This window comes from Larus michahellis, chromosome 4 (assembly GCF_964199755.1).
Source record: "Larus michahellis chromosome 4, bLarMic1.1, whole genome shotgun sequence".
NCBI classification, from domain to species: domain Eukaryota; kingdom Metazoa; phylum Chordata; class Aves; order Charadriiformes; family Laridae; genus Larus; species Larus michahellis.
In genome coordinates this window covers 75,910,534-75,923,487 of record NC_133899.1, presented here as the reverse complement: position 1 = coordinate 75,923,487, position 12,954 = coordinate 75,910,534, and the positions used below count along the sequence as shown (strand labels likewise).

The 12,954-nt window shown below is 40.7% G+C and overlaps 1 protein-coding gene across 4 annotated transcripts in view; it reads left to right on the top strand.

Moving 5' to 3' along the window:
* MOB2 (MOB kinase activator 2) overlaps window positions 1-12,954 on the top strand; it is a 121,294-nt gene that overhangs the window by 32,289 nt on the left and 76,051 nt on the right. The window contains exon 1 of one of the 4 annotated variants that reach the window (XM_074585678.1): window positions 4,440-4,993. The exons of the other annotated variants lie outside the window; for them this stretch is intronic. Coding sequence (XP_074441779.1) covers window positions 4,959-4,993 — 35 coding nt within the window. The 5' untranslated portion in view covers window positions 4,440-4,958. Of the gene's footprint in view, window positions 1-4,439; window positions 4,994-12,954 lie in introns of those variants that run through there. 4 annotated transcript variants of the gene reach the window in all.

Below are 12,954 nucleotides of genomic sequence, written 5' to 3'. Positions count from 1 at the left end.
CAATATTACTTTCCAAGGAAGTGAACTGAAACTACCATTTAGTATTTTCTCCGGATAGTTTTATTTAGGAAGCTTGTTCTGACTGACTATTTTAAATTGTAGGGGTCAAACTTTGTCACAGTATTACAAACAAGGGTTTGGGTGTTGTTTTGTTTTGTTTTTTTTTTTTTTTTTTAACTGCTTAACCTCCTTTGCTGGAATGGTGTTTGGTTCATGTCTTCTTTTTTTATAGTTGAGAGCTGCAGGCACTATAAATGTAACTGCACTTTGCGTGGAATCTCAGGCAAGAAGCACTAGTCAGGATACTGGCAACAGAATTATTTGGTGTCTTCAGTATCTAAATATATGAAAATGATGTAATGCATAGACTCATCATTGAGACTCATGTAATCTGTCATTGCAGTCCACACTTCTAACCTGGCTTCCTTTTAAAAATACAGAAGAGGCCAACATGGATTAAAGGTCGGGGTATGTGTATTGCTGTCAGAGTGCATCATTGTGGCAAACTCATGCATTTTGTTCCGTGCCCTCAGTCTCCATGGGTTGTACTTTCTGTGAAAGGTGAAGGTGAATAAACTTGGTTTCGTTTTTATTATTGTAAGGTGAAACGGGAATGAATTTCTTATGGTTCCGAGCTTCCTGCCCAGTTCTTGTACTCTTGGTGAATTATCTGCCCAGAACACTCTTCTTGTAATCATATCATTTGCATGTAGTTCTCTGTATAGCCTGGCAACCTGAGTCGGGCCTTATTTTTATGAAGTTTTTGCAGTTTTAACTATTCATGATGCAGTGGATGTGCTGAGAAGTGGATTTATAATATGCTTCTGTTGACAGACAGGTCTCTCCTGTGGTTCCTTGGAGGGATCTTTGGAATTTAATGAATTTTTATTCTATAGGATGATAAATCTAATTGAAGTTGTGGATTTAAAAAATTGCATGTCAGTTCCTGCTAGCCCTTTCATGCAAAGGATGCTTTTCTTACACTTGCAGATTAAGTGGTTCAGCAGGCATAATATCTCCCAGCCAAAGAAACTAAGCATATGGCAGCTGAAGTAAAAGACTGATAAAGCATGGTGAGGCTGCCAAGCAGAAAGATACTGCTATAGTGACAAAGCATGTGGCAGCACTCGGGGCTTTCGGGGAGATAATCTAGCTGTGATGCTTTTGATTTCTGAGGAAGAAATTGCTGGAAACATGATGCAGTTTTATCTCAACAAGACTGACTTGGACTGGGCTAGGTGTGTTCTTGCTTCTGCTGTTGCAGGAACAATTTGGCTGCATTGAAGCGCTATATATAGCCTTTCCTCCCCCCCCGCCCAAAAAAAAAAAATAAATTACTGCTGCTTTTCTCAACTTCAGTGTGTTCCTTCAGCTCTGTGGTAATGAGGTGTACCTTTCCATAAGTGAAATGTGGTCTGTCTATTCTTGAATTAGTGATTAGTGCTGGAAGTAAACTAATCCAAACCACCACATCAGATATTTGCACACAAGTGTACCTGAAGCAAGATAGGGGGCAAAAGGAGATTATTCAGTGAAAAATGAGAGCTCAAGATGAGTAGCTTTTTTGACAGGTTCATATGGGGGTCAAAGTGAGAACAGTGGCTTTGAAACTTTTATGTATTAGATGTCCTTTTTGGACTGAAGCTTTGATTTCATGAAGAGGAATTATCAGAGCTTAATTTAAACAAGGGATTTTCACTTGCCAGTGATGACAGATATTTTTGCTTTGGCATGCTATTTTTTTTAAGGTCTTCACTTTGTTGTTGTTAATACACAAATGGGCTTTTGGCCTCCAATCCATACGTAGTGTTTTTGTTATCAGCAATTTTGGTCCTGCTCCATGAACTATAAAAATTAAGATACGCTTCTACGTTTCTACATTTTGGAATAAAGACTGTTTGAGTAAGATGTTTTGGTGTTTTGTTTCGGGGGTTTTTTAACGTTTGGGGTTTTTTTTGTTTGTTTCTTTTAAATAAAAACTTGATAGTTTTGTCTTAAGCACTACGGCAGAAAGGTGAGGTAAACTGATTCAGGTTATTATGTACTAGGGTGGGTATATTTAGTCTCTTCTGTTTCTTCTAAAATCTATTAATAAATTTAATGTTGTTTTGTTCTGTTGTATCTGGGCTCTTTTTTTGGGTGACAGCCACCAACAGCGAAAGAGTATAGAGGACTTCGTGGAGGCTGTGAACATTTTTTTTTTTTTTTTGCAGTAAAAGGCTGCCTTTTTTTATTATTATTAAAAGGGGCAAGCAGGATCTGCCTTGAACAACCTAGGATGTGTTTTTCAATTATTTTCTTTAAAAGAGAAAGTCTATCCTTCCTGCAGAAGTATTGTGTGAAGTGAGACGCCATTCGGAATTGGAGCCCAGTGTACCTTGGAGAACAGGAAGAATAAAATATTCAGTGTAATTTGAAACAAGCACTTCTTTTAATGTGTGGAGTTTTATCATGCGCTCTAAGAAACAGATTGGAGGGGACCCTGCAGCAGCGGATCGGACCCTCTTCTTGCCGGTTGAGTAATTGCTCTTTCTATTTTTCCGGTGCGATCGTTTCTGAGAAGCGAAACCGAGAGCGGGCTCTGGCCGTGTGTGTGTGTGTGTGTGTGTGTGTGCGTGTGTGACAGGACGGTCGCTGCCTTTTCGGGGAGGGGAGCTGAGCGCCGGCCCGGCGGGGCGGGCGGGCCGCGGGCTCCCTCTGCAGCCCGCCGGGGCCGGTGTGCTGCCGTGAGCCGGGGTGCGTCGGGGTGACTTGGAGGGAAGGGAGCCAGCCTGCGGCCGTGGAAGCTTGCTGCGACTTTGAAAATCTTCTGGTGGCTGCTGCCGGTTGGGGATTCGGGTCTGACACACAAGCTTTCCCAGCTCCCGGGCATCAGAAAACTCGCGTGCTTCTGAAGTGATGTACTTTATTTTGAGTGGCATGCTCACATCTTTTCTACAGGTTCAGAGACCTTGCATTCAGCTAGTTCAAACATTGTTCTCCTTAATTTTCCAATCCAACGTATTGTTCAGCCAAATTATATTTATGTTGCTAAAAGTACGCCACTCTCAGATTCTGTAGAGTATTTCGGTCCTTACGTTATTCAGTGTTTCAGGTTGTTATGAATGTCTAACTGTCAAAGTGGAGCAGCTGATTGAAAATAGAAACATTGCAAGGTTTATATCAGAGAAAGTAATGTGATTACTGTTAGTAATCAATTACTAATTAAGGCATATTCATTAAATCAAAGTGTTGAATCAATATGAATATACATGTAAGTATCTTGTGTTTACTATACAGGAGCATCTTGTGACATTGTCATGTGACTGGTGTACTGCAATGACAAAGGAAAATTTTAAATTCATTTTTCTGGGGTTATTTTTGACCACCTCACTTTCTGGTGTGGTTTTTTTTTTTGGCTTGTTTATCCACTCTTGCATTGCTAGAACCATGAGCTGTGTCTGCAGTGCTTTAGGGCAGCAACTCTTTCATTTCTGGAGTCTATATATATGTGCTGGCATGGTATTATACAGAGAAGAAGGAAAACCAAAGAAAAACGAGGTACATAAATGAAGTAGAAAAATAGAATGGTATAAAAGTTGCTACAATTTTCATGGGCAGGCTCTTCTTTCAGTAGAGGGCAGTACTGGTTCAAGTTTCCTTTGAAGTCCGCTAGATGCCTAGTCATGGGCAACATAGGGTTGTGCTGTGCGGTTCTCCAGACGAGCTTTTACGAATGGGTGAGTGCAGACGTTTGAGTTTGTTTGTAATAGATGGCTGGAGGAGGATTGTGAATAGCTTTCAGAATACCTGCGTAAAATTACAGTCAACCTAGTATCACAAGATGAAGTTCCGTTAGTCCTTTATCTATTCTTAATAGCAGGATTGCTTTATTTTTTGGTTGTCTACCACTTGACCAGATAGATTTATCTGTGATTCCCTGTTTTCCTGCTTACGAACAGAATAAGTCCAGCACACAGGAGCCAGCAAATGTGGTGAAAGCAAGACCTGCTCTGGACTGCTGCGGGTGCTGCCTGCTGGTTCAATGCAGAATGAGTATTCTATTGCCACAAAACAAAACCAGCTTCTCATTTTATTGGTGATCCCCCACTGCTTGTTTTTCTACTGTGGTAGAATGCATTTAAAAGGCTATCTTACTGTATGACTGATGACAAAGCGTAAATGTCAAACACATTATTAGTTGTAAGCTCCTTTTGAAGTCCTTTTTCCCTCTGGACCCTATTTGTATATTATAGGCATCGTCCACAAGGTGGAGCTTTAAGGCTCTGCAGCCGGGAATGTTTCCCTCTTGGCTAATAAGCAGAAAGATGAATGGAGTTTATGAAATCTCTTAAAACAGGTATAAAACGACCATTTGAATTCTTTTCAAGAAAGTGGGTGGGTTTTAGAAAAAACAACAGACTCAACAGTTATTTTGGACTCTTTAATGTGTCTGAATCACTGGAATTAATATTGTAAAAGAAGAAAGGAAGGATTGGAAAAAATAGTTTTCGTTACTTATTTATTCTTTTGGAATTACTGTTTTTCTGCTTCCAAACTGACTTGAAAAGTAGGCAGAACTGGATAGAGAAAAACATTATCAAAATGCTTGCTAAATCTTCATTTATTGGGAGGAGGTTTATTTTTTTTTAAAAACAGTACTACCGTAAAAGAAGAGGAGGAAACTTTAGATAACAGCTATTCTAATAGATAAAGGCAGAAAGCATTTTCCTTTCTTTTGCGCAGCTGTCTTTTCAAGAATGAGCTATGTATACCCTTTCTCTGGAAGAGAACCTTTTTCTGTTTTTCACTTTGCCTGCCAGAAGTTGCATCTTGCTGAATTCTGGAAAGTGCTACCAATATTTCAGGCCGTGTTTCAGTAGTCGGTTATCTTGGGCTTCACATGTTTCTATGAGTATCTGAACTGTTTTACTCTATTGCCATCTTGTCGGAAATCCCCCGCTGTTAATTTTGTTGGAATGGAATTCATCATCTGCTCATTGTGCTGCTGCTGGTAAGACAATTTTATATATTAGCTAGCACAGACATGTGTGGACATGAGCTGGTACTGTGCAGGCAAAAAACTGGGAAAGAGCTTGGAGGGGGGGGGAAGGATGACTGCATGGGGGGTAGCAGTAGGGAGGGAGAAACCAAAGGCTTGAGTGTCTTTCCTGTCCACCTTTTCTGCCTCAGGCTAGCCTTTTATGATGATAACAAATGTTAGTAATGTATGTTATATGAAACAAAACTTGAGGACAGAAGCAGTTTACTGAGACCTCTTTACCAGTACTTTTTCCCTCTCACCTTTCTTCAGTAAACTCCTATGTTATTCTCAATATGTTTAGATCAAGAGACTTTTAGTACTTTCTGTAGGATCTATGTTACTTCGTGCTTGACTCAAGCAGTTGCAGTTGAAGGTTGTGAAACATTTTCTCAAAGTAAATTATTTGTGTTATTTCTTTCATGCTTTGCAGATGGCAAGCTAGTAAGCAAGAGATAAGAAATTGGCTATGATTTTTCATTTTGTAGTTCAGGAGTCTCCCTAGGTTAACAAGTAGAACCTTAAGAACTTGCAACAGAAACTGCATATCAGAAACCCACTTTTTCCCTTTCTAATGTTGCTACACCCCTATCTGATCATCCTCTTCAGTTTTAGGAATATGTCAAATGTAATAAAAAGCAGTTGTTCTTTATGCCTAATTATGAGTTGAGTGTCTCTGCACAGACTGACTACTACTGATTTCTAGGCTTCGTGCAGGCCAGTGGCTGAACCAGTCTGTAATGCTTCTGCATCTTACTGGATTTGCTGCAGATACAAGTTAAGAACTCTTCTTTAAACTTAATTTTCCCTCAGATGCTATCACAGTTTTTGACATGTTAAGAACTGTCTAAATTTTTTTTTGTTTGTTCCACCTCTTTATTTTTTTCAGGTATTCTTGTCATGCAATATGTTTAAGTATCAGATAGTTACTAGCTGAGTAGATGTATCTGAGTGATAGGACGAGGGGAAACGGGTTCAAGTTACGTCAGGGGAGGTTTAGATTAGATATTAGGAAACATTTTTTCACTGAAAGGGTTATTAAACATTGGAATAGGCTGCCCAGGGAGGTGGTGGATTCACCATCCCTGGAGGTGTTTAAAAAAAGGGTAGATGGGGCACTTAGGGACATGGTTTAGAAGTGGCTCTTGTCAGGGTAGGCTAAAGGTTGGACTCGATGATCTTAAAGGTCCCTTCCAACCTCAACAATTCTATGATTCTATGATCTGTTGGTATGGAAGATGTGGTAGGCCATTTGGACAGTTTTATGAAGAGCCCTTCCCTGTAATATAGCGTTAGGTTATATTTCTGAACCACAACCTCAAAATAGATATTTGACTTGCAAAAAATTAAAGTAATATGAGCAGGGTGTCAGGAGTGAGCTTGAAATCATGGGGCTTTTTTTTTTCCCATATCTTATGGGACATGTGGTTGTGTGTGGGCAAGAATTCTGCCCTTCCCTCTCACTGGTTCTGCCAACATGGATGTCCCGTTTCCAAGGAATCTCAAAGTACTCCACCCCTTCTGTTTCCTAGCACTACCAGAAAGTACTTTTATTATCTGAAATCAATTACTTTAAAATATTGTAGATGCAAGCTGTTGCATATTCCTTAAGTTTTGTAACAGTGGTTCTATAGCAGTCAGTTCCAAACTCCAATGACTGTCTATAGAGTTGGATGAAGAATTACTTATTTTCCACACAGCCTTACAGAAACAGTGATTTTAACAGGGAGTTTCAGGGTGAGTGGAGATAATAAACCTAAGGATAATGAGGGTATATTTACTAGGGGTAAATTTTTTTTTTCATATTGCACATTCCGATGACCTATTGACAAAAACACTCTCAGCAGACAGTTCAGAGGCATTCCTCTGTTGGTAACAGAATACAGTTGTCTCGGAGCAAAGATTTTCTTAGCACTTATTAGCCAAAAGATCATAGTTGCTTTATTTAAACAAACTTTGGTATGAAGATATCAAAATAGCAACCTAAACCAGATGCTTCCAGGGAATAGGCATGGGAAGGGGCTAAGTGTAGCCTAACCAGCCATAGAGAACGGAATAGGCAGTAGGTGACCAGCTGAATTCCCTTATGGTCCCTTTTCTCTGCAAGTCCTAATTTCAAAATAGAATGTGAAAGAAATGCAGCATAGCCATTTGTTTAGCTTCAAATCAGTGCGAAAAATCCCTGTGCAGCTTACCAAGAGAGAAGCGTGATACAATGAGTTTTTAGGATAACAGTGGAAAATGTTGTGACTGGGAAGATAGATGCTGTGTATAAATAAGCTGCCTGTGGCTTCAGCATCTGCTTTTTTCAAGTTTACTGATGTATAGGATTAGTGTCGCACCTTCTGTATCATCAACTTGCATTATTTTTCATGTTGCTTGTAGACCTAAATGCTCATAAAACTGAGAGACTTGCAATATAAACTTTACCCTTTTGTTCCTGCTCTTAGTGTGCTCTTGTCCTGGGCTGTGATACCGTTGCAATTAGAGTTGTTTGTGCTGAATTCCAAGATAAGCCTTTGCTGCGATGCAAGGAGAATGGTCATTACACATTAAGTGCTATCTGATCTTAGCTTTAAAACCAGAATTGAAAACAGGTATGTGGAAGTAATGCTTAAGTTCCAATGCAGCGACATCTTGTATTTTCCACTACTGTGCCAAAAATAGTCAGTGCAAAATTATTTGTCTATTCACTCACCCCTAAGTCTATTACAGCTTAGCTATAACTGCTGGACCAAGCATGTACACTTCCGATTCAACTTTAAAAGCAACAACATGTAGAATTTAACAGATAAAGCAGCTGTCATCTCCATTAATCATAATATGTCTTCATTTGTATTTGTTCTTTTGCTCTGTTAGCGTATCCTGACAGATGATTAAGTGTCTTTTCAGGTATTACGGCAGTCATTGTCTTTTCCATTCCACTTTCCCTCAGTCACTTTGCTCCATTTGCCTTCTTTGTATAATTAAATTCTATATTTTTTCTAGGTTTTCTTCAAAGCCTGACTAATTGCATGAGTTTTAAAAGGATTATCATCTCTCTTTCTTTTTTTTTTCTTTTTATTCCGCACTCTCATACTCTTAGCTTTTTCAGACACCTGCTGGCAGGGGAGCCAACCAGGGGAAGGTCAATATGAAAGCTCAGGGCCAAGAGTATTATAGAATGGCATGGCTTCAGATCAGAGGCCAAACGTCTCACACCATACTTGCTGGATTTTGGGCTACTTTCTGTGAACCCCCCTCACAAGTCTCTAGCTTCCATCTAAGTGTCTGGTTAGAAAATCATTGACTTAAGTAGAGTCCATCTTTCCAGTGGTAAGGGAATGGTTGTCTCAGATCATAATGGTGTGGTTTATTGTGTCTCCTTATGTTGCATTGACTCCATAGCTGATAGACTTAATTTTCAAGGGCAAATCATGCCTGACAAACCTGGTGGCCTTCTATGAGAAGGTCACTACATCAATAGACAAGGGGAAAGCAACTGACGTCATTTACCTGGACCTGAGCAAAGCCTTTGATACTGTCCTGCATGACATCGTGGTCTCCAAGCTGATAAAATATGGGTTTGATGGACTGGCAGTTCAGTGGATAAAGAACTGGCTTGACGGCCGCACCCAAAGAGTGGCTGTCAATGGGTCCATGTCCAAGTGGAGGCCAGTGACAAGTGGAGTCCCTCAAGGATCACTACCGGGACTGGTCTTGTTTAATATCTTCGTCAGCGACATGGACCGTGGCATAGAGTGCACCCTCAGCAAGTTTGCTGATGACACCAAGCTGGGGCGGCTGACATGCTGGTGGGAAGGGATGCCATCCAGAGGAACCTTGACAGGCTGGAGAGGTGGGCCCACGCCAACCTCATGAAGTTCAACAAGACCAAGTGCAAGGTCCTCCATCTCGGTCGGGGCAATCCCAAGCACTGATGAAGGCTGGGCAGAGAATGGATTGAGAGCAGCCCTGAAGAAAAGGACTTGGGGGTGCTGGTGGACGAGAGGCTCAACATGAGCCGCCAATGTGCACTAGCAGGCCAGAAGGCCAGTCGTATCCTGGGCTGCATCAGGAGAAGCATGGCCAGCAGGTCAAGGGAGGTGATTCTCCCCCTCTACTCCACTCTCGTGAGACCCCACCTGGAGTACTGCATCCAGTTCTGGAGCCCCTAGTAAAGTGCTGGAACGTGTCCAGAGAAGGGCCATGAGGATGATCAGAGGGCTGGAGCCCCTCTCCTATGAGGACAGACTGAGAGAGTTGGGGTTGTTCAGTCTGGAGAAAAGAAGGCTCTGAGGAGACTTTATAGTGGCCTACCAGTATCTTCAGGGGGCCTACAAGAAAGCTGGTGAGGGACTTTTTAGGATGTCGGGTAACGGCAGGACTAGAGGGAATGGATTAAAACTAGAGATGGGACGATTCAGATTGTACGTTAGGAAGAAGTTCTTCACCATGAGGGTGGTGAGACACTGGAACAGGTTGCCCGGGGAGGTGGTGGAAGCCCCATCCCTGGAAGTTTTTAAGGCCAGGCTGGACGGAGCTCTGAGCAACCTGATCTAGTGGAAGGTGTCCCTCCCCATGGCAGGGGGGTTGGAACTAGATGATCTTTAAGGTCCCTTCCAACCCTAACAATTCTATGATTCTGTGATTCTATGATTTTAGTATCTGGCTCACTCCACCTATGGCTTATTAGGTGGTCTGTAACTGATTCCAGTTTAAAATAATGTAGTTTCTGGATCAGATTTTCAGTTCATGGAATTAGCTTATTTTAGTAGTAGCCAGCCCCTGGTTGTGGATGTATAAATTGAATTTAAATAATTTCTGATGAACCTACACCTTTTCTAATCTGTTGAGAAACTAAAGAAGGGAGGAGATAAAACACAAACCTAAAACCAGTTCATCAGCTACAGCTATTACACAGTAAATGATTGTAAATCACACAGTGGACATTTCATAAGAGCAGGCAAATCTCAATTAGACGATCCCAATGTTTCTGGGAGGAGCTATGGATATCATCATGCAGTTAGTATATTATCCTAATGAGCAAATAGATCACACCCCTTAAATGAAAGGAGTTATGTGAAAACGGTTTGAACTATTTGAAAGTATATTATTATGGATCTTTTATGCATCTCTCTGAAGAAGATTGGCTTCTAACTGTGTACAAGTGTTAGGAAAATAAAAGTAGTATACATGATAAAAATCTGGCCAGGATATGGAATATAGCTTATTTATAACATTTGGTTTTCAAACTATCCCATAAAGGAGTGGTGAATTTTCTTCAAGATATTTTTTGTATGATTTTTGGTCAAAATGAGACTGAAGACATCCTCTCACAGGCAGTGTTATGACAAATGTAAATGATAAAATCAATGGCAAATCTAAAGAACAATAATTTGACTGAAAAAACACCACTGCAAGTGTGATAGTGCCACTGCAGTGCATAATATTCCCTCTAGATTGTGTTGCTTTTCCCAGCAAGGAAGATGCTTTTTTTTTTTATTAACCTTTGAAGGACAAGGCCAGGCTTTGCTTAATTTTCTCATCACTTCACTGTTCTGATCATTTGCATTGAGATGCTGGATTTTTGAAGTTCTACCTGAAACTGGGAAGTTTTCTGTGCTGCTGCAGCTTCTGTGTAACTTCTGCTTTCCTGCTCTAGTTGGGTTTTACTAAAGTTCTGCAATTTGTTCTTTCTCTTGCAGAGCATTTCCTAAATTAATCTTTTTAGCCAAGAGCTATGTTAAGAGTATTCCTGATAGCTCTAGACTTTAAATGGGGAACTGGCTTGCTTACTGCATTAGATTTCAAAATAGTTTATGCCTAAATATATTCTACTCTGAAGCATCCAGCTTTATTTCAGATTTAAATCCTCTTGGGTCTTGGAAGTATTGTTTCATTTATATAGCTATAATAAATCAAGTCATGCCATAGCCTTTGATATGAATAGAGTTAAAGGAATACTGAATCAATCTTACTAAAACTTATGAAACTGTTGTTCAGTGAAGCTTCAGTTGGAAACAATTTATTTTTTTGCATTTTTCTACTTATTTTGGCAAAACTTTTGACTTTCTTAAACAAGAGAGAGAGAAGTCATTTTCTGAAGCTTGTATGTGAATGGATAGTGTTGGCAATAACACTGTGTTGGTCTTTAAGAAGGACTAGTTATATAGGAGAGTCATAGTTTGAGAATAGTTCATTGTAGGGTGGTGGTCCTAACTGAATTTGAGCGCATAAACTACTGTGTTTCTGTCACGTTTCAGAAATCTCTTGCAGATGACAGGGATCAACAGGACTGAAACTTATCACCTACCTTTTTCTTCTACATCTGCTTGTCAAAATAGCATCTGCTTCGTTTGTAGTAAAAAAATGAGGCTCTGGCTGTCCACTACAGCATTGTTTAAGACCCCTTTCCTTTGCCCTTTTATTGGCTTTCTGCAGCTTTGTAGGGAGTAGATTGTATAAAGCACGCCCCTGGAAAGCAGAGGCTGTTAAAAGGTTTAAGACAAATTTGTTTGAAGACAAAGAGGGCATTGAGGAAAACTGTGGTGAGGGATTGAAGGGCTTTTGCAGCGCAACAGAGCCTTGTCTGTGCAAGACCCAGCCTGCCTCTAAGTTCCAGCAGGCTGCTGAGAAGCAGGCCAAGAAAAGACTCTCCAAGACCCTGTTCCCTTCATCTGAAGTCTGCCATCTGGACAGAGGATGGCTAGAGGGTTCCTGGAACATATAGAAAGGAATCTTGAGGGCTGAAAATAAATGCCAGTGGAGACAGGAAGTGTCTGAGACTTTGGAGGGTTGGAGGAGGGGAGCTGCTTAGCATCGCTGCTCTGTAGGTCACAGAACTGCTAAGGATGAGAGGCAGATAAGGAGAGCCTCTGTGCTGCACTTGGAGGTGCACAGCCTTTCCTCCGCAGCCTAAGCTCCCCTCCATTTACTGCTTTTTGTGTGTGAGGGCATTTTAGTTGTTTGTTAGAGGGTTCATCTGAGTGATGGGGATCTTTTTCCCCTTTGTAGGAAGGGGTGCTTAAATTTGTAGCTCTTGGCGTAGTAGGGATTTTGAAATAGAAAAGGTTTATAGAAAGATGCCAGCTAGTGTTAAATTTTATCTTGATGCTGCTGTGTTTGAGTTGTCACGAAGCTGTGTGTTACTTCAGCGTGGTGTTTGGCGAGGTCTGTTGCAGTCAGGTCAGATGATGTTATGAGAGGACTATGCTGCCTTCAATGATTTTTCTCATGTAGTAAAGCCAATGAGCTGGGATACTTTATTCCTTTAGAGTACTTTAGTAAGTGTTATAATACTGGAGAACAATATTCTTCCTTTCTGGGTTATGACAGCGGTGCAGTCTTTGTATTCTTCTCAGAATGGAAATGTCAGTGAATCACACCACCCATCTTTTCTTCCTATAAGAGCCTCTCGTACCTCCAGAGAAACCTTACAGTGAAAGTTCTTTACATCACCTGTTGTGCATTTTTAAGGATAACCAGTCAGATAATGGTGAATGTTTTTGCTTTGTGTGCTGTCCTGTAAGTATTAAGTTGAAACGAGGTAAGTTTTAATTTTTCAAGATACTTCAAAGAATGTGGTCATGAAGCAGCTCCTTCCTATTAGTGAGCTTTTCAAGGCACACAATAAATGACTCTTCACATGATTTCAGGGCCATTATCATCTAAAGAATGCTCTTAGAAGGCCAAGACATTGATTCTAGAGAAAGTTAGACTCTATGTAGAGCTGAGTGGTTTTCCTTCACTAAATGCTTATGAAAAATGAAAGTGAGAGTATCCTCAAGTGTTTACTGTATATCCCATGTAAGGTGGTGGTACACTTCTTATTACTGACCTTGGAAGTAGAGTGTGCATTAAGGAGCAGTTCTCACTGCCAGGCTAGAACTGAGCGGTAGCAGAAGGTCTTTTCTGGGTGAGAGGAGATTTATCAGGTTTTATGAGGTACCTGC